The sequence below is a fragment of the Schistocerca nitens genome, chromosome 5, assembly GCF_023898315.1.
Source record: "Schistocerca nitens isolate TAMUIC-IGC-003100 chromosome 5, iqSchNite1.1, whole genome shotgun sequence".
Lineage (NCBI taxonomy): Eukaryota > Metazoa > Arthropoda > Insecta > Orthoptera > Acrididae > Schistocerca > Schistocerca nitens.
In genome coordinates this window covers 246,322,676-246,345,306 of record NC_064618.1, presented here as the reverse complement: position 1 = coordinate 246,345,306, position 22,631 = coordinate 246,322,676, and the positions used below count along the sequence as shown (strand labels likewise).

The window sequence follows — 22,631 nt, the reverse complement described above, 5'->3', positions numbered from 1 at the left end:
TATTGTGAATAGCAACGGTCCTACGACACTCCCCTGCAGAACACCTGAAATCACTCTTACTTTGGAAGACTTCTCTCCATTGAGAATGACATGCTGCATTCTGTTATCTAGGAACTCTTCAATCCAATCACACAATTAGTCTGATAATCCATATGCTCTTACTTTGTTCATTAAACGTCTGTGGGGAACTGTATCGAATGGCCCTCTGAGTATCGTGGACGAATAGCGCGAGCTGGGTTTCACACGATCGTCTTTTTCAAAACCCATGCTGATTCCTACAGAGTAGATTTCTAGTCTCCAGAAAAGTCATTATACTCGGACATAATACGTGTTCCAAAATTCTACAACTGATCAACGTTAGAGATATAGATCTATAGTCCTGCACATCTGTTCGACGTCCCTTCTTGAAAACGGGGATGACCTGTGCCCTTTTACAATCCTTTGGAACGCTACGCTCTTCTAGAGACCTATGGTACACCGCTGCAAGAAGGGGGGCAAGTTCCTTTGCTTACTCTGTGTAAAATTGAACTGGTATCCCATCAGGACCAATGGCCTTTACTCTTTGGAGCGATTTTAATTGTTTCTCTATCCCTCTGTCGTCTATTTCGATATCTACTATTTTGTCATCTGTGCGACAATCTAGAGAAGGAACTACAATGCAGTCTTCCTCTGTGAAACAGCTTTGGAAAAAGACATTTAGTATTTCGGCCTTTAGTCTTTCATCCTCTGTTTCAGTACCATTTTGGTCACACAGTGTCTGGACATTTTGTTTTGATCCACCTACCGCTTTGACATAAGACAAAAATTTCTTAGGATTTTCTGCCAAGTCAGTACATAGAACTTTACTGTCGAATTCACTGAACGCCTCTCACATAGCCCTCCTCACACTACATTTCGCTTCGCATAATTTTTGTTTGTCTGCAAGGCTTTGGCTGTGTTTATGTTTGCTGTGAAGTTCCCTTTGGTTCCGCAGCAGTTTTCTAACTTGGTTGTTGTACCATGGCGGCTCTTTTCCATCTCTTACGATCTTGCTTGGCACATACTCATCTAACACATATTGTACGATGGTTTTGAACTTTGTCCACTGACCCTCAACACTATCTATACTTGAGACAAAACTTTTGTGTTGAGCCATCAGGTACACTGAAATCTGCTTTTTGTCACTTTTGCTAAACAGAAAAATCTTCCTACCTTTTTTAATATTTCTATTTACGGCTGAACTCATCGAGGCAGTAACGGCTTTATGATCGCTGATTCCCAGTTCTGCATTAACTGTTTCAAATAGTTTGGGTCTGTTTGTCACCAGAAGGTCTAATATGTTATCGCCAAGAGTCGGTTCTCTGTTTAACTGCTCAACGTAGTTTTCAGATAAAGCACTTAAAAAAATGTCACTGGATTCTTTGTCCCTGCCACCCGTTATGAACATTTGCGTTTCCCAGTCTATATCCGGCAAATTAAAATCTTCACCCAGAACTATAACATGGTGGGGAAATCTACTCGAAATATTTTCCAAATTATCCTTCAGGTGCTCAGCCACAACAACTGCTGAGCCAGGGGACCTATAGAGACATCCAATTACCATGTCTGAGCCTGCTTTAACCATGACCTTCACCCAAATTATTTCGCATTTCGGACCTCTGTCAATTTCCTTGGATACTATTGCAATGGGCAACAGACAAAATAAGTACATCTCTTCAGTATAGCAATTCTAATACATGTGAAATAATACTGTTCATAATTCATTGCTGTAGCGTTCATAGAAGGTTAGTCTTCAACTGAGCTGTGGCCAGGCGGCGAGGCACTTACGTCCTCTTCTTGTAGATGCTGCTGCTGTCTCATTGTCGTCCTAGAGAGGTGTCAGTCAGCGTACTATTGGCTGACGTTTCCTTCACAGCCCTCTCAGCTCTAATGTTCTTGACCATCATACTGGCGCTTGATGTTACGCTGGAACACTTAAGAGAATCGTAACTGCTGATGGGACATGGGTCTATGGTGATGCTGTTAAGACCAATGTTCAATCTTCATGATGGGTCAGGAAATGTTCCTCAAGACCAAAAAAAGCTTGCCTGGTCAGGTCAAATATCAAAGCTATGCTGATAGTTTTCTTTAATTTTGAAGGATTCATTCATTATGAATTAGTGCAACATGACAAACTGTTAATCGATGGTACTATTGGGACACATTGCAATGCCTGCAAGAAAATGTGAGACGGCAAAGGCCTGAAATGTGGCAAGACAATTCATGGCCCTAGCATCACGATAACACGCCCACATAATCATTCCTTTTGATGCATGAATATTGCACAAAAAAAGTATTCACTGTGCTGCCTCATCCTCCATACTCTTCAAGCTTGGTCCCTGCCTATCTTTGTTTTAGTTCCAAAGTTGAAAACCTCATTGAAAGAATGAAGATTTGCAACAATAGACAAGATAAAAGAAAATCTGCAGACGGCATTCATATTATAAATGCAAAAGTAGCCCAGCTCTGTGTGTTATGTTTTCATGACTAAATTACTGAAATCTGGGGAACAGCATATGCTACTTTAGAAAGTGTGTAGTACAAGATATTTATTGATTTGAAGAATATTACATGAATTACAGAAAAGTAATTACTCTTTGAAAAGGCTGTTTCTTCTATAACTTTTGAATTATATTGTATTTGTTAAAATGCTTTTATCAGTTGGTATGTTCAACATAATACAATTCAGTATGTAACTGGACATCCACTTCTAGCATTACTTTTCCTCAACAGTAGTTGTCAGTACCAGTATTATTTTTCAAATTTTGGGCAGTTCAATATTATCTCAGTGCACAATATGTTATATTTCAAGCTAAAATTTATGAAAAGGAATTACTTTATTTTTGATGTTACAATGGATAAGTAGTAGCTCTGAATGTACAGTTAAAATTATTGTTATTATTAATTTTTTGTAGAAACATTTGAATTTATGAAATATTTGGCACACTCAAAATTTCTATTATTAATTATGCAATCTCGTACTGTTTACTATGTCTATTTCTCAATTCATTTATGAAATAATAATAGAAATCAATAGAAATGCATTTGTCAAGAAAAATTGTAAACACTTTGGAAATGGTTATTACCGCACACTGAGGTAGTAGATAGCATGTCTCTGATGTGATTGGACATAGTTTTGTATTTTTGGCAAACAACGTAATTTTGGCTTTGTTAATGTGAAAATTCAAAAGACTGTATGTTACACTAAAATGTGACAAAATATATTAACATAACATCAAAAATTCTGCAACAGCAAACTTCAAATTTATTTAGATCAATTCAACCATGAGGTAAATGTGACAAAATATATTAACGTAACAACAAAAATTCTGCAACAGCAAGCTTCAAATTTATTTAGATCAATTCAACCATGAGGACATAACATGTGAGAATTTCAGCTTCAAGAATCAGACCACTAGACAAGACGAACTGGTGCCAACTCTACATGAAAAGCTAAGTAAGCTAGAAAGTTTATTGTAATCCTTGCACTTCTCAAATTTTTCATAAAAGACTTTGCTTATCATGGACAATAGCTGAAACTACGGAGAAGGGGGGAGATTACAAATGCAACAAATAGAAGGCTTATAAAATCCTCACGTATTTAATCCACACTTCCATACTAATATTATAAATGTGGAGATAATTCTGTTTGGTATGTTTTAACAACTAAACTGTAAACTGATTTCAATGAAATGGGTTCAAACTTGAGGAAGAAAATAGGCTATTTTAAAAAATAACAACATACGTCAACTCCCTAAGAGGGTAAGGTACAGATTGAAACATCCTTTTTTTTTTTTTTCTACACCCATGAACATGAATCGTGTTGAAAAATTATTAATTTGTTGCATAACATATAACTACTTCAGTATCACAATGCATTGATGCATGATCCTGTCCATGCCCCTTAACAAGCTATGCTTACCCAAATAGGCAGAGGGAAGCTTATGTTATTGCACATACAATAGCCTACTTACTCACCAACACTCATCATAACAAAACTACTGGTATATGAGCACAGCTGTGGTTGACAGCTAGTGGAGTTATAAAAGTTGGTAAGAATGAGGAAGAGAGAAGAAAAAGTACAGAGAAGTTGTACAGATGGAAGAAATAAACAGATAACAAATCAGTCACATATTAATTAGTGAAAATATGTCAAGGGTTATCCACCTATTGTGTTATCTTGATTCTTCATGACCATTTTCCTTCTTTAAGTGGAACTTAATGCACAATATCCAGACTGGTCAGTTCATAAATATGTACCCAGCCACCTTTAATAGTAATAAAATTCGAGAATACAGATAGTTGCACATTCTTTTAGTGTCAACTGTTACCTACTCCACTATTTTCACCCAGTATAATGTTAGTTGTACTGAGTTTTCTCAATTCTGCATCCACAATGCCAAGTGCTCTCTCTCTCTCTCTTTCCTCCCCCCCCCCCCCCCTCCCCCATCTTTCCTGTCTTTAACGAGCTTGGTCTTCATTATCAACACACATGGCTAACATGAACTATGTTGAGAAACAGGAGGCAAAGTGACTACCGAGGTCTTCATAGTTTTGTCAATTAGTACTGCATGGTTTATGTAATTAGGCTGTGAAATTACACCGCAGTAATGTCACAAAGACTGAATGAGAAATCTTAACACCATAGAGAAACTAAAGAGCTTATGAATTTAAGAAATTTGATTCTCTTGACAAGAAGTTTGAACATAATCGTCAAGAACTGTGGGACATGATTACAAATACCATGAAGGAATTCAATCATTTAATTGATTAAACCGAACAGAACTGCACTTAAGAGTTTCAAAGCAAGCATGACATAGTGCAGTCCTAAACTACACAGTCAAACTCCAGTTTCCAATCATGAACGACAAATGCCATAGTCAACTGAAAAATTTGCTGGTCAAGTGATAACATAATATTGATTTTGCTAAATGTAAAAGGCAAATATTCGCAAAACAAGGAAACTGGTTGTTGGTGTCCAGCAACAGCTTTTGAAACCAATGTACAAAAAATTATAAAACAATTACGGAATGTAACACTTGTTCCCAGGAGTCAATTACAGGGTTGTTATGAGATGCTCTAAAAGACAGATGCAATGAATTTTCGTTTGAAATTCCAAACTCAGTAACTGATAATGTAAATAAGGAGAAATCAGACATTAAGTGCCACTTAACAGATGTAATCAATAAGGAAATGGAATGATATCAAAAGATGATCACTGCTGGAACCACAATGATCACTATCAGAATTATAATTATCATAATCTCCAGCTTCAAATGAAGAATGCAGGAATTTTGAAAATTCACTGAAACATTCTGAGAATGAAGAGCATGGACAGCCACAGCAAAACTTGAAAAACTGAGACTAGTTTCAGATGAGACTCACAAATCAAAAAATGGGTCATAGCCTACCAGTCTTAAGGAGATATGGTACCAGCTGGATTTTAATGTGTAGAAAGATGTAGTGGAAAAAATGAGAGAATAATGGAGTAACCCTTGACACCTTTAATTGATATTGACTCATAATTACATTCTGGTGCACAATTAAGGGCAGTTTTGGAAAAATTGTTTGTGCAGTTTGAACAATGAGAGAAGTCGCCAGTTTTTCTGTGAATATTATAGGACAAGTGCTGCTGAACTTCAACACACAAATGGCAGAGAACAAGCATGGCTTTTTGGTAGCAAAAACTTCAATAAGGGGACTGATATTGGGTACTGATTGGCTGACAGAAATGAACTGCAGGTTAGATTTTTATCATGGCTGCATGCATCTGTGGGGTAGTGAGAAGGTTATTTATTTTAAAGGATGTTTCGATGGCAATAATGTTGGTACTGTATGCCTGAATTTGTGGATGTTTAGGACATGTAAGTAAGAGGAAGACAGTGCTCTGCTATGACATAAAGACAGGATTAATTACAAAAGAGAATATTTCACTCAGAATGCTGTCAGTGCAATCCATCAGGAGATGGAACAGTTGGTGAACTTGCATGTAGCAAAGAAGAAAGAACTTAGTGAATTGTTACGATGTTACTTGAACATTATTTCCAAAAGACAGAACTTATAAATGGATTTGTCCACTTCTGAACGTTAAAAACCTTGAACAATTCAAAAGTATGAGTTATCCTATTCCATCATCAGAGAGCAAGGTAATTTGTGACAAAATTCATTGTATGTTAAATTAACACCACCGCAGAGTGCTCTGTGAATGAATAGTGTTATCTGATACATGTTGTAGGCAAGAAATATGGGTCTGTCAGAACCTTCAAGGGTCCAAGGCCTGTAAACTACATTATATTATTGTAAAGGGAGCAACACAAAGACCTAGAAGGCATTATACAAACATTAAAAAGCATAAAATATTTAACCAGTTGTGACTTGACCAGCAGTTATTGGCAGATACAACTGCATTCAGAGAGCAGAAATTACACCTTGTTTCCTTAAAATGAAAGGCATGATGAATTCAAGAGAATGTTGTTCAGGTTACACTTGTCAGCAGCACTTACATATGTATGTGCTGGACCAAATATGGCGAAACAAATTACTGCAAAATATTACCAATTATGTGGAAGATATTGGGATTAGTCTGACATTCTGTGAAGAACATATCAACATTTACATCAAGTTTTAGAAGCATTCTGGAAATCAGAAGTTACTATAAATTTGGATAAATCAGAGTTTGCTTAAAAATAAGTGAAATTCTGCAAACATTTAATACCACAAAATGGAACAACACCATATGTTTCAATGAAAGAATTTTGCAATGCCAACATGCAACATACAACTTCAAACATTTCTCAGATAAACATTTCTCAGATACTAATTTTTCTTGCTGCTTCATAACTGACATTATTTGTTTTCACCAGCTTTATTAAATTTCTTGCAAAAAGTTTTTTGGAAAGCAGAAGAAGAACACTTATTTTGTCCTGACCTGTCAGTTTTTTGTCATTGTTTAATTCTTTACATGAGTTAACGTGTACTCAGAGTATGGAAAAATGCTTTCAGTGCTAGTATAGATTGCAGATGAGTTGCACCAGTAAGGTTATTTTCACTCTTTGTAGTTTTATAAATTGCTGCAATGCATATACTTTTCTTTCAGGGTTGGCAGGGTGTGATTCTACTCACAGACACAGGCTTTGTGTGAAACTTTGTGTATAATCTCCCAATAATAAGTCAATTTCAGTCCAGGAGACTTTAACACAACATACGATCATTGTTACTTGATCATACTAGCATTTAATGACTTTGTGTTTACATGTTGACAACATCACGCAACTATGATGAATGTCTGTATCATAACCAACAATGGTGTTCATCTGTTAATTGCACAGGCAGAATATTCAAGAACAGCACAGCACCAGCAAAAAGAGTCTCTGCTACTAACAACATGAACTAGTTTTTACTAACAATACTAGCTGTGCAAGGTATATGCTAGCTCAAAGCAAGGAAGTGGTTGTTGATGCCCAGCTTGAATTAAATATTTTATTGAAAGTCACTATTACACTTCTATCGGCTAGCTATTTACTGACGGTTCAGGTACAATGCTCTTCCACTGAAAACGTTGGAAAATGATTTGCATGTATCAACAATTCTTGAGCAAAATATAATAGTTCCATTTTATGTAATTATTTCAATTTCCCCTTTCTATCTCAGTCTTACACCATCACCAAACTTCTAAAGCCCTTCCCATACAGCATACAGTGGCTACAGTAGAGGTTAGACATCAGCTGATTATGCAACTCAGGCAACCCACCATGAGCTGCAGCCTGTTGTTCTATGTGTTTCAAGAACTGTAAATGGCTTCAACAACATAAAATATTAGTTTACAAACAGAATACAGCATAACTTTCTTTGCCATTTCTTGCCTAATAATTTATACATGTCCAAATACGATATTTAACTCACACTCTATGACTGTTGGACATGTTTCAAAATCAAATGTTCACAAATACTGTCATCATCAGAAGCTTTAGTCAATCTATGGTTGCATCTTTAATACCATTTGGGTGGATGGACTCCTGATCAATCTCAAAAACTGAGTAGCAAAGACAAAACAATTCGCTCTTCTGAAAGATATGTTTACAAATTATTCTTGGAAAGTATGCATTGGGTAGGTGCAACCAAATCATTCAAGTAAAGAAAGAGTAAACTCAATGTTGTTTATTGTCTGCAATATATTTCAGTTTGTGGCTTGCCTCTTATCATCTCACTGTTAGTGTCGATTTCTGCTTAGAGGTGGCAGTTATTGCTCAAACAACTGGTTTTCAGTTTTTTTTTTTTTTAAAAAAAAAGAAAGAAGACCTCAGTATAATTGGACCATTGAGATCGCTCAAAATAACTGACTTTAGGTTTTTTATTCATATTATTTACTGTGATAAATGCAGGAATCAAACAAATGTTGAAAATTTTTGACTCCCTCAGTTACAAGATACATATACAGAAGGACCCCCTATTTTACATTTTCATGCTATCCAGACTTAAAAAACGCAAAATTGCGCAAAATGCAGAATTGAGGAACACGTTAAAACTCCAAAAATATGAGCAGAAGCACATGTAATTGGTATATATGATTAAAAATTGCAATCATCTCCAATACTTTTGTATAAAATCCTTCTAAGTGAAGGAAACTAAATGTGCAAAACTATATTTATACAATAATTTGTGGTAATGAAGTACATTGGTTCTTAAAAATTCACAGATGTGTAACAGCAAGTTAAAACTCATCAAAAATCGAAACTGGTATCTGGATACAAGGTAATTGAGTCATTTTCTGACATGCTATGACTGCAAATTATGTTCAAAACAAGGGTTTCTGAGAGATCATATTTTGTTCTCATCCAGTAAAAAAAACAAAAATTGATGAACATGTTGAATTAAACCAAAAAGATCACAGCAGCTAAGTGGTTAAACCATAAGCATAAATGCGGACATCTGCTTAATGACACACTTTGTCACCACTGCTGTTATTGTTTAACGCCTTTCTTACAAGCCACACTACATATGCTCACCACGATTAAAGTGTTATTTTAGGCTTAATGAGAGAAAAGGGGACATTAAAAAATGAGTTAATTCCCCAATTGATGCTAAAAGCTCATTAGGAGTTGGCTCCGTGAATTTCTGTACACTGGGTAAAATGTAAATTTGAAAGAAAACTCAGGTGCTGTAGTTTCACTTCATGCCCTCTATCACTGCTGCCAGCTTTACTATCTATTGTGTGTGGTGCAAAGTATATATGTGAGTAGTGTATGTAGTTGTTGCAATTGTATCATGTCGTATATGAACACAAAAGTCTTAAAAACGTGCTTTCGCAAAACCACTATTCTATTTCCATGTGACATCCCTGTCATAGCACATCATCTGAAAAAGAAGTATATTTTCAGCATTTCACAAAATGCTTTGACCTCTACCTGCACTCCCATCACTGAAGGGCCACTACCCCTCTCCACACAACCAGCAGGCGAGCTCATTTTATGTGTGTCAGTGTGGTGTGGGGCCTGTGCTGGGTACGGGGTGACTTAAGAAGTCACCAGCCAATAAGAGTTCACTGGCTGGAAATAGGTGAAGTTTCCTCTATTATGACCAAAAATATTCTTCGAGACTCAGTGTCTAAATAAATATGTTGACAATTTATATTAATGCTGAATACAGTACATCGGAAATACACGCCAAAAGATGAGACTGAGCTATAAGTGACACAAGAAAAGGTGATGGCTGAGCTCTTCCATCATGTATTGGCTCAGTCTGGAACACTTCATATTGGCTGCCTTGTTTTTCCATTACTGCTGCAACCTAGCAGTAGTTGTGTCATAACTGTGCTGTGAAGCTAAATATTGCAAGTTGTGTTAGCAACACCTTTTATGTCAGCATTTCCTCTCTCTCGTCTCCCCTCTCCATGACGGCCTAAAATATTCTATTAACTACACCACCACCACCACCACCACCACCACCACCACCACCACCCATGGTGTAAGCCATCTGTCTTTTGTGCCACTTATAACTCGTTCAGTCACATCAAATGTCAATAGGAAGTAAAAGGGACGACGTCAAGTGAGACGTCGAGTAAGAACTTAGAACTGAAGTAGACCTTGCTAGGAAGAAGTGTAAAATTGGGGAATTTTTAGCACTGATCGTGTGGGTTTTTCACAGGCGTTACTTTTCCCAAAAAGTGCTAAGTGGCTGACTGCTACAAAAAATCATCGGTATTCTCATTTTAATTATAAGTTTTTGAAACTCTGCTTAAAAATCATGTAATCAGGGATCATACCATTATTTGAACATTATGAGTAGTCAGTCCTAAAGGATGAAAATTGATGTTGAAGAACTCTATTCTTTGTGTTAATTTGTCTGTTTCCAAGACCTACAAGCAGATAAAGGCATATTATGTAGACACAGGCACTAGATCAGCTGCTGTCTATTTCTATTGTAACTATGAATGAACTGTTAAGTTTTAAGATTTCTGCTTATACGTCACAAGTTTGTTGAGGCTTCTCCCATTTTTAATCTTTTAAAGCGAATGGAGCATTGTCACCTTATGTTTGACGATGACTTAGCACCAACATTCAAAAATAAGGAGAAAATTCCTTGTCCAGGAATCCATAAACCCAGAATTTGTATTACAAGACATGGACAGACTCTCTAAATCTATGTAAGATAATAGTATGTGCATTCCACCTGAACGATACCATAGCAAGATAACACGTCAATGTTAACTTCTCGAAGGAAAAGACAAAACATAATTTTGAACCTAACTATCTTGGCAGAACTTCAGTTTTCAGTCTTTTTTTATCTGGCTATCAACCACTCAACACCACAGCTGTATGGTGAGGTATCTAGTTTTACTCCTCCAACATTTGTACTCCACCCACGATTTTCTATCATAATTTTTTTTTCTTTCTTTTATTTTTAACAGCTGTTGTTCGGCAAAGGGACAATGCTGGTAATTGCACATCTCGATGTGCCATGTTGCCACACGACAACTCTGTCGTCCATCTGGGCAGTGATCTACCTCTGTACAGATATGCACAATGCATCCTAAATTTTCCATCACTATAACTAAACTCAAAGTCATTTCATCAGACAAAATATTAGTCTCCCTCTTAAAAAAGCAGACTAGCAGCTTTGAAGTGGTATAGGTGGTGTAGAACTGCTACCAGCATTGGTATGCATTTGCCAGTCATATGTATGGAATCAATGCAGTAATATGGTTTAACAAAGAGAGATAACAGAACAGCAGAAAGGAAAAAAGAAAGAAGGAAGATTGGGTTTAACATTGTGTCAATATTAAGGTCATCAAAAGCAGAACACAAGCTCAGATTGTGTCAGGGATAGGGAAGAAAATTGGCCTTGCCCTTCCAAAGGAACCATGCCTAGAGCAATTTAGGGAAATCACGGAAAACTTAAATTGGGATGGCCAGATTTGGGTTTGAACTGCCATTCTCCCGACTAATAGCAGAAAGGAGCTATAAAGTTTGGAATACCTATGACCACACTATGAATGAAGATCCCCAACTCATGCGTATATCAAGATGATCTGACCAATGTGTCTAAAGGCAAAAATGTACCACTTGCAGAGCTCATAACATGGAATAAGAACAGTGGTCATAAAAAGACTCTAACCAACAGGTAATAGAGATGATATGAGAAGGAAAGTTGCTAATCACCAGATATGCTTTTCATAATATTACTTGTCATGGAACTGCAAAAGGCCATTGCCTACAGTTGCACATCTTCAAAAGGCCACATAACACAGAAACTGGGCAGCAGCTGAATGAAGGCATGTAGTGTGGTTCAACAATTCACGATTTTCGCCTCGTTTCCAATGGTGCAAGGCACCTAGTGTATTGATGTGCCAATAATGTCTTTAACATCCAGTAAGTAGAGGGTATGGTTCAGAGTGGAAGTGGTTCTGTGATGTTTCAGTAATGTTTTGGGGTCACCCATTCAATTTACTATGAACCTGAACCATAATGTTTATTTCAACCACTTTGGTGACCAAATGGTGTTATTCCTTCTACGCGTTCACGATAAGTATGTTTTGAACACTCATATCTTCCAAGATGACAACAGTCATGTCCACAGGAATACACGAGTATGATTCTGGTGTAAGGAACACTTGGGCACCCTATCAACACATTGACTAGCTCACTAAATCACCCACTCTTAATTCTATAGAAAAAAGTGTAGGACTATTTGGAACAGTGAGTGAAAAGTAGCAATGAACATCCTCGCAATCTGATAGCTCTACGAGATCTAATCCTCAACAGTGGGGGGAGGGGGGTGGGGGGAGGGGAGAGGGATGTTCAGCTGTAAACATGCAGGTACATTTGGAGGCAATTATCAGGGACACAGAACCCATGGTCTTGATTAGTAATCAAAATGTCCTTGGTCCTGGGTTTGAAACCCCACCACAGCTTAAATTTTGATTAATAATCAGCATTGGTGACCAAAGATTTCCGACATAAGAAGTCAACTTCATTCTGGCAATGGCCTTGTCAAAGAGGGCAGAGCAGCAGATAGAGGTTCAGGGCACTCTCTTGTCCTTCGGATGGGAAACTGCCCTAAAGGCAGAAGAATCAGCAATGACCAATGGCATGAGGATGCAGAAGGCAATGGAAATCACTGCATTACAGACACATAATGTGTATCCAGGACATGTGGCCTGTAATTGAAAAATTGTCATGATCTCTCCATTAGCAAAAGATTCCAGAACAGTCCCCCATTCGGATCTCTACGAGGGGACTGCCAACATGGAGGTGGCCATGAGAAAAAGACTGAATAAGCAATGAAAGGATAACATTCTACAGGTCGGGGCGTGGAATGTCTAATAGTCGTGGTGGACTGGAATGCTGCTGTACGGGGAAGGAGTAGAAGAAAAGGTTCCAGGAGAATATGGGCTTGGGACATGGAATGAGAGACGGTAAAGACTAACTGAGTCCTGTAATAAATTTCAGCTACTAATAGCGAATACTCTGTTCAAGAATCACAAGAGGAGGCAGTATCCTTGGAATATACCAGGTGATATGGGAAGATTTCAATTAGATTACATCATGGTCAGGCAGAGGTTCCAAAATCAGATACTGGATTGTAAGGCAAACCCAGGAGCAGATATAGACTCAGATCACAATGTAGTAGTGATGAAGAGTAGACTGAAGTTCAAGAGATTAGTCTGGAAGAATCAATACGCAGAGAAGTGGGATACGGAAGTACAAAGGGATGACGAGACACGCTTGAAGTTATCTAAGGCTATAGATACAGCAACAACGAAAGCTCAGTGCACAATACAGTTGAAGAGGTATGGACATCTCTAGAAAGGGCAATTACAGAAGCTGTAAAGAAAAACATAGGTACAAAGAAGGTAACTGCAAAAAAACCATGGGTAACAGAAGAAATACTTCAGCTGATCGATGAAAGAAGGAAGTACAAAAATGTTCAGAGAAATTCACGAATTAAGAAATAAAAGTTGCTGAGAAATGAAACAAATAGGACGTGCAGGGAAGCTAAGACAAAATAGCAGCATGAAAAACGTGAAGAAATAAAAAATGAAATGATTGTCAGAAGGACTGACTCGCATATAGCAAATGATTGTCGGAAGGACTGACTCAGCATATAGCAAAGTCAAAACAACCTTCGGTGACATAAAAAGCAATGGTGGTAGCATTAATAGTGCAACAGGAATTCCACTGTGAAATGCAGAGGAGAGCAGATACGTGGAAAGAGTACATTGAAGGCGTCTGTGAGGAGGAAGATCTGTCTGATGTGATAGAGAAGAAGAAATGAGGAGCCAATTTAGAAGAGACAGAAGATCCAGTATTGGACTCAGAGAGCTTTGGAGGACTTGAGGTCAAATGAGACAGAATGGATACATAACATTCCATCAGAATTTCTAAAATCATTGGAGGAAGTGGCAAGGAAACGACTATTCATGTTGGTGTGTAGAATGTATGAGTCTGGCGACATACCATCTGACTTTCGGAAAAATATCATCCACATAATTATGAAGACGGCAAGAGCTGACAACTGCGAGAATTATCGCACAATCAGCTCAACAGCTCATGCATCTAAGTTGCTTAAAAGAATAAAATACAGGAGAATGGAAAAGAAAATTGAGGATGCGCTTTAGGAAAAGAAAATGCACAAGAGAAGCAATTCCAACATTGCGGCTAATAATGGAAGCAAGACTAAAGAACAATCAAGACATGTTCATAGTATTTGTCGACCTGGAAAAAGCGTTTGACAGTGTAAAATGGTGCAAGATGGTCGAAATTCTGAAAAAAGGAGGGGTAAGCTATAGGGGGGAGATGGGTCATATACAATATATACAACAGCAAAGAGGGAATAATAAGAGTGGACAACCAAAAACGAAGTGCTCTTATTGAAAAGGGTAGTTCCCAGAATGAAATTTTCACTCTGCAGTGGAGTGTGCGCTGATATGAAACTTCCTGGCAGATTAAAACTGTGTGCCGGACCGAGACTCGAACTCGGGACCTTTGCCTTTCGCGGCAAGTGCTCTACCAACTGAGCTACCCAAGCACAACTCACGCCCCATCCTCACAGCTTTACTTCTGTCAGTATTTCGTCTCCTACCTTCCAAACTTTACAGAAGCTCTCCTGCGAACCTTGCAGAACTATCACTCCTGAAAGAAAGGATATTGCGGAGACACGGCTTAGCCACAGCCTGGGGGACGTTTCCAGAATGAGATTTTCACTCTGCAGCGGAGTGTGCGCTGATATGAAACTTACTGGCAGATTAAAACTGTGTGCCGGACCGAGACTCGAACTCGGGACCTTTGCCTTTCGCGGGCAAGTGCTCTACCAACTGAGCTACCCAAGCACGACTCACGCCCCGTCCTCACAGCTTTACTTCTGCCAGTATCTCGTTTCCTACCTTCCAAAATTTACAGAAGCTCTCCTGCAGGGATGTAGTTTTTCAACCCTACTGTTCAATCTGTACATCGAAGAAGCAATGTTGGAAATAAAAGAAAGTGCAATTGAAATTCAAAGTGAAAGGATCTCAATGATACAATTCGCTGATTATATTGCTATCCTGAGTGAAAGTGAAGAAGAATTACATGATATGCTGAATGGAATAAACAATCTAATGAGTACAGAATACGGACTGAGAGTAAATCGAAGAAAGACGAAAGCAATGAGAAGTAGCACAAATGGGAACAGCGAGAAACTTAACATCAGGGTTGATGGTCATGAAAGTTGAGGAATTCTGCTACCTAGGTAGCCATATAACCAATGACGAACGGAGCAAGGATGACATCAAAAGCAGTCTAGCACTGGCAAAAAGGGCATTCCTCGCCAAGAGGGATCTACTAGTATCAAACATAGGCCTTAATCTGAGGAAGAAATTTCTGAGAATGTACATCTGGAGCACAGAATTGTATGACAGTGAAACATGGACTGAGGGAAAACCAGAACAGAAGAGAATCCAAGCTACAGGTGAATGTTGAAAATTAGGTGGACTGATAAGGTAAGGAATGGGAGGCTCTGCACAGATTTGGACAGGAAAGGAATATGTGAAAAACACTGACAAGAAGAAGGGACAGGATGATAGGGACATTTGTTACGATATCAGGAAATGACTTCCATAGTGCTAGAGGGAGCTGTAGAGAGCAAAAACTGTAGAGGAAGATAGAGATTGGAATACATCCAGCAAATAATTGATGACATAGATTGCAAGTGCCACGCTGAGATGAAGAGGTTGGCACAGGAGAGGAATACGTGGCGGGCCACGTCAAACCAGTCAGTAGACTTGTGGGGGCCAAAAATCAAGGCTACAGGTGTGTTACACAGTATCATCATGATGTCTCCTGTGGAAGACTAAATTTTTATCCAATGTGTTTAGGATAACTTCCAAACACAAAATTATTTTTCAGGGCTACACACTGCCACATACACTACTGTTCTAAAGCAGTGCACGCCCTTGGCCCTTGACTGCAATGACATTCTTTTGTTAGTTACATGTCTTCAGAAAGAAATATATATATATAACAGAGGGAAACATTCCACGTGGAAAAAATATATCTAAAAAGAAAGATGATGAGACTTACCAAACAAAAGCGCTGGCAGGTCGATACACACACAAAAAAACACAAATATACACACAAAATTCTAGCTTTCGCAACCAACGGTTGCTTCGTCAGGAAAGAGGGAAGGAGAGGGAAAGATGAAAGGATGTGGGTTTTAAGGGAGAGGGTAAGGAGTCATTCCAATCCCGGGAGCGGAAAGACTTACCTTAGGGGGAAAAAAGGACAGGTATACACTCGCACACACACACATATCCATCCACACATACAGACACAAGCAGACATATTTAAAGACAAAGATTGCCCAAACTCTTTGTCTTTAAATATGTCTGCTTGTGTCTGTATGTGTGGATGGATATGTGTGTGTGTGCGAGTGTATACCTGTCCTTTTTTCCCCATAAGGTAAGTCTTTCCGCTCCCGGGATTGGAATGACTCCTTACCCTCTCCCTTAAAACCCACATCCTTTCATCTTTCCCTCTCCTTCCCTCTTTCCTGACGAAGCAACCGTTGGTTGCGAAAGCTAGAATTTTGTGTGTATATTTGTGTTTTTTTGTGTGTGTATCGACCTGCCAGCGCTTTTGTTTGGTAAGTCTCATCATCTTTCTTTTTATATATATATATATATATATATATATATATATATATATATATATATATAACAGAGGGAAACATTCCACGTGGAAAAAATATATATATATATATCTAAAAAGAAAGATGATGAGACTTACCAAACAAAAGCGCTGGCAGGTCGATAGACACACAAACAAACACAAATATACACACAAAATTCAAGCTTTCGCAACATACTGTTGCCTCATCAGGAAAGAGGGAAGGAGAGGGAAAGACGAAAGGATGTGGGTTTTAAGGGAGAGGGTAAGGAGTCATTCCAATCCCGGGAGCGGAAAGACTTACCTTAGGGGGAAAAAAGGACAGGTATACACTCGCACACACACACATATCCATCCACACATGGTCTGTATGTGTGGATGGATATGTGTGTGTGTGCGAGTGTATACCTGTCCTTTTTTCCCCCTAAGGTAAGTCTTTCCGCTCCCGGGATTGGAATGACTCCTTACCCTCTCCCTTAAAACCCACATCCTTTCGTCTTTCCCTCTCCTTCCCTCTTTCCTGATGAGGCAACAGTATGTTGCGAAAGCTTGAATTTTGTGTGTATATTTGTGTTTGTTTGTGTGTCTATCGACCTGCCAGCGCTTTTGTTTGAGATATATATATATATATATATATATATATATATATATATATATATATATATATATATATATTGGGGCGGGGAGGGGAGGGGGGGGGGCAGAGTGCTTTGTAACAATGCCTAGCAACAATGTGACCTCTGAAATTGTGCTCAGCCATGAGTAGAAGACTGGAGAAGCTAATGGCCAGAGTAGAAGACTGGAGAAGGTAATGGCCAAGGGGAATATGGAAAATGTACCACAAAGTGGGCACCCACGCATTTCTTTGTCCCGGAAGAACAGAATACTTCATCAACTAAGCCAGAAAAACATGAGTGTTACTGCAGCTGAACTGGCAAAAGCATGGCAAGAGGCAATGGGAGTTGATTCTGGCTCATCTGTTGTTAGGAAAAGACTCTATACAATGGGACTGTAGCCTAGAGTTGACAAGAAAAAGCCGTTTTTAACTATTGCAATGAGGAAAAAGAGGCTAGCATGGGCCAGACTGCACGTAAACTGGACAAAAGAGTAGTGGCGAACTGTGATACTTTCAGGTGAAAGCTGATTTTTCTTGCTGAGTGACAGACCACAGTTTGTCAGGCATGAACTCAATGAAAGGATGGATCTTGACTACCTTGTGCGAACCATGAAAAATATCCTTTCTTTCAGGAGTGCTAGTTCTGCAAGGTTCGCAGGAGAGCTTCTGTAAAGTTTGGAAGGTAGGAGACGAGATACTGGCAGAAGTAAAGCTGTGAGGACCGGGCGTGAGTCGTGCTTCGGTAGCTGAGATGGTAGAGCACTTGCCCGAAAAAGGCAAAGGTTCCCGAGTTCGGTGGCGGTCGGGCACACAGTTTTAATCTGCCAGGACGTTTCACCATGAAAAATGCTTCATTGGTAATGGTGGGGAGAGCAATAACATACCAAGGCGTGGGAAGGCTGTACTTTGTTTAGGGAACAATGACCAGTGATCAATACAAATCTGTGATTCAGCACCCTCTAATGTTCATATATGTGATGCTTTGCCAGATGTGCAGTAATTTTCCAATAGGATCTGGCTCCATGCCATGTATCAAAAGAGGAGAGTTTCCATTATTGTATCTTTTTAATACAATTTACTGCTGTTACAAATCATCCAAATCTATCATTTCAGATTCATTCTGTCATGACTGAATTGAGTATCAGGGAACTTCCATTGCCAGGAAATTCACCAGACCTAAACCAAAGTGAGGATTTGTGGTGACTGGTTGGGAAAGGGGTTCAGAAGAAACAGCCTGCAACAAAACAGGGGCAACTGGAGGTGACTGTGAAAGTGTGGCATCATGAAGTTGACATCAGTACCATTAGAAAATTGATCCGACTCCGTGCCTGAGAGAATGAAGGCTGTTGTAACGGCCAAGGGGTGCCCAACTAAATATCAAAATTAATTAAGGTATGACCACTGAACAAAGTACTTGTGATATTTTACACTATGACAAAATTCAATGGAAATTTCATCAAAATATTCAATATTTAATTTTAATATTAATATTTTAATATTATGGCACGGCATGTCATTGTACAGATATACATATACTGTTGATGTATTTCCTTGAATCAAAATGATAGACATAATCCTGTCCTTTATTAACATATTACTTCTCACATGCAGACTATCCTCCCTTAACAAATATTTGAAATTTCAAAGATGAATGAGTTCATAGAAGTTCTACACAAAAATTCTCAAAATTCTATATTGGGACATACAATGCTTTAGAATAGTAGTGTACATCTGAAGCAGCATATATATCACAAAAATTAATACAACATAATTCACAAGGGTAGTTAGTTTTATATGTCTCATTTATGTCTGCACAAGAGAAGAATCTAAGTGGATTTTCATAATGAAATGTTAGTTGTCTAATCCTTAACACCTGGCTTGAATTTCATGTTAATAAACATGCAATAATAAATTTCTATTAAGTGGATTTTCATAATGAAATGTTAGTTGTCTACACCTGGCTTGAATTTTATGTTAATAAACATGCAATAATAAATTTCTATTATGGCAAGACACCATTACATTAATATAAACACAGTTAATTATGAAACTACTGTTGAAAATGCCCATCAATTTTTACAGCTGAAAAACAAGTATACATGTATATATGATGTGAATTACTAAAAACTTTGATACTTCAATGTATTATAACGCTTACCCCCAGTTAAACTTCATGTTGTACAGCTCAACAGGATCAATGTCTTGTGGGATAGCATCAAACAACATTCTCAGTTTTGAACACAATGTCTGAGGTAGGCTGGATTGCCGTGTTATGTGCAAAGCATGCTCATCAGACGATATTGAAGCAATCACCATAATACCCTCACAAGCTTTAGTTCTTACATTATTATCCTACAGAGACATAGAGAAGAGTGTTATAAGGCATCTGGACTATCTTAACTTACAAGTTATGAAAACTGCTACTAACATCATGACCAGTATATGACCAGTATGTATAAATAATAATAGTCAATTTTCAGTTCAGAGCCACAGATAACAATGTTAATTAAACAGCTATTAGCAAATCAATGGCTATATATATTTTCTTATTCATTAGTAAGCAATGCACCTACAGCTAAATAAAACTACTTAATGTTACAACCCCAGAAAAGACAAAAATTTCCAGCATACAAATTAGTAACAGTGTATTATTACCCATGCACTACTGTGTTACTGAATACATATGCAATATTTTGGCTTAAGAAAGATTAACTTCTCATTGACACAAAAAATGTAGTTCAATGAACTAAACGAAGAAGACATAAAGGAATTAATGAATTGGCTCCTAGAAGACATTTATTTAAATCAATAGGGAAAGCTGAAAATCTGTGCTGGACTGGGATTCAAAGCCGGGTCTCCTGCTTACTTGGCAGATGCGCTGACCCTGTGCCATCCAGATACAGTGATCATCACAGTGGCACAGACTACACTAGCACGCCTCCTATCAGACCCAAATTCTCAACTTACCCACTCACTACTGATGTAGTGCTCATGGCATTATGCCGATTCCCGTAAGAGTTTGAGCATGGTGTGCATCTGCACTGGAGTAATCAATTGATCATCCTCACCTTAATTATGTATGATGATTGTGTCTGTTCTTTCAGACATGTCTGAAAGAATGGATCCCACACATATCATCATGAAGATGATTTACGTCACAAGGAAAAATGTGTTTTACTTAAGTTTAGAACAACGGAAGACATAGGCACAATCCATTATAAAAATAAGGGAAGTGAAAATTCATACAAAGCTGCAGCAACAGCTATCATATATGTCCAACAAAAACAGAATGAAAGAGAGTTAGATACAAATGTTGACTCACTTTAAATTTGCTCCTTTAATAACATATTCCAAAAGTAGATAGGAATACGAAGAAAGTAATGATGAATGATGAACAAAAAGAACAAAGAAAGCAAATATGATTTCCAAGGCTGTTGCATTGGTTTAATTTAAAGATAAATTACAGTTCGGATATCACACCTGGACACACTATTTGTACATAACGAAAATGGGATATCTGTATTTCTCTCTACAACAGAAAATCTACAAAATGAGATACACAAAATATTTTCACTGTATCAGTTTTAAAAAACATGAAGTGATTTCAATACCTCATAGGTTAAATATACTAGTTAAACAATGGAAACTCCAGGTAGGAATATCCACAATGTAGGAAAAAACAGATTGCTACTTACTGTAAAGAAGACACATCAAATTGCAGACAGGCACAATTAAAAGACACTCACATATAGCTTTCAGCTACAGCCATCATCAGTAAAAGAGAGTTTTTTTACTGATGAAGGCTGTGACCGAAAGCTTTATGTAAGTGTCTTTTAATTGTGCTTGTCTGTAACTTGAGGTGTCTTCTTTACAGTAAGAAGCAATCTGTCTTTTCTTACATTGTTGGCAAAATATGAGGTGTGTTCAAAAAGTAAGGTGACTTTATATTTTTTTGAAAAAATATTTATTTGTTCATCAACATTCATGTTGTCTCCGTCAAAGTAACCCCCTCAGATACAACACACTTGCGTCAACACTTCTTCCAATCCTCGAAGCACTTTGTCACAAGCACTTTTTGGTACAGCCTTGAGTACTTCCAGTGGGGCCAAATCAGGTGAATATGGTGGCTGACGCATGATTGTTGTGTTGTTTTTGGCCAAAAAATCTCTCACAAGCAATGATGAATGAGCAGGTGTATTATCGTGATGCAAAAGCCATGCATTGTTTTTCCACAATTCCAGACATTTTTTGCGTATTGCTTCTTGCAAACACTGCACAACATCAAGGTGATACTCCTTATTGACCACACGGCCTTGAAGCAAAAATTCATTACGCACTATGCCACGGTAATTGAAAAAAACAGTGAACAAAACTTTGACATTTGATCGAATTTGGGGTGCTTTTTTTGGTCTTGGATCCCTGGGATGCTTCCATTGGGACGACTGGGCTTTGGTTTCGACATCATAACTGTAAACTCGTATTTCAGCAACAGTCATGACCCTTTTGAACAAATTACGATCACCACTGATGTCATTCAAGAGCTCCTGAGCGATGCTCATGTGATGGTTCTCCTGCTCAAAATTGACAAGTTTTGGAACAAACTCCGCTGACATACATCTCACACCTAAAACATCCAAAAAATTGTATAACACAAGCCGACTATCTGCCAACATCCACAGCAACTTCTCTTATGGTAATTCGACACTTTTTCAAAACAATTGTCTTCATAGTTTTGATGCTATCGTCTGTTGTTGTTGTGCTGGGAAATCAAGAGCGAGATTTGTCATTGGCATCTTCTCGGCCATCTTGGAAGAGCTTGTACCACTTGTAAACATTTTTTCAACCTAGAGCAGACTCACCATACGCCACTGTCAACATTTCAAATGTTTTAGAGCACTTGATTCCATTTTTCACACACAATTTGATGCAAATTCTTTGCTCCATTTTTTATAATAATCAAAAACTGCTGAGCACACTAAAACATGTTTAACCTTTCTATCTGTCAGAAACAAAAGAAGTATGCTGTACACTTGAAACTGAACATATGTTTGGGACATGTGTACCAGCATAATAAAAAAACAAAGATCAATAATCAAATGTACGTTGCCCGCACAATTTGAAAAATCACCTTACTTTTTGAACAGTCCTTGTATACTAGGTTTTATTGCAGCTTTTCTAAGAATACACAGCAGCTTAAATATTCAACCTCTGCTAATCATAAATTTCTATACTAGTCCCTCCCTCTCTCTCTCTCTCTCTCTCACACACACACACACACACACACACACACATACACACACACACAGAGAGAGAGAGAGAGAGAGAGAGAGAGAGAGAGAGAGAGAGAGAGGAGTTGC

General features: G+C 38.0%; 1 protein-coding gene across 4 annotated transcripts in view; it reads right to left on the bottom strand.

Annotated features, from left to right (window-relative positions):
- LOC126260119 (FHF complex subunit HOOK interacting protein 2A-like) overlaps nt 1-22,631 on the bottom strand; it is a 204,048-nt gene that overhangs the window by 101,664 nt on the left and 79,753 nt on the right. For all 4 annotated transcript variants that reach the window (XM_049957364.1, XM_049957363.1, XM_049957366.1 and 1 more), the window contains one exon: nt 19,433-19,626. In XM_049957364.1, coding sequence (XP_049813321.1) covers nt 19,433-19,626 — 194 coding nt within the window. The remainder of the gene's footprint in view (nt 1-19,432; nt 19,627-22,631) is intronic.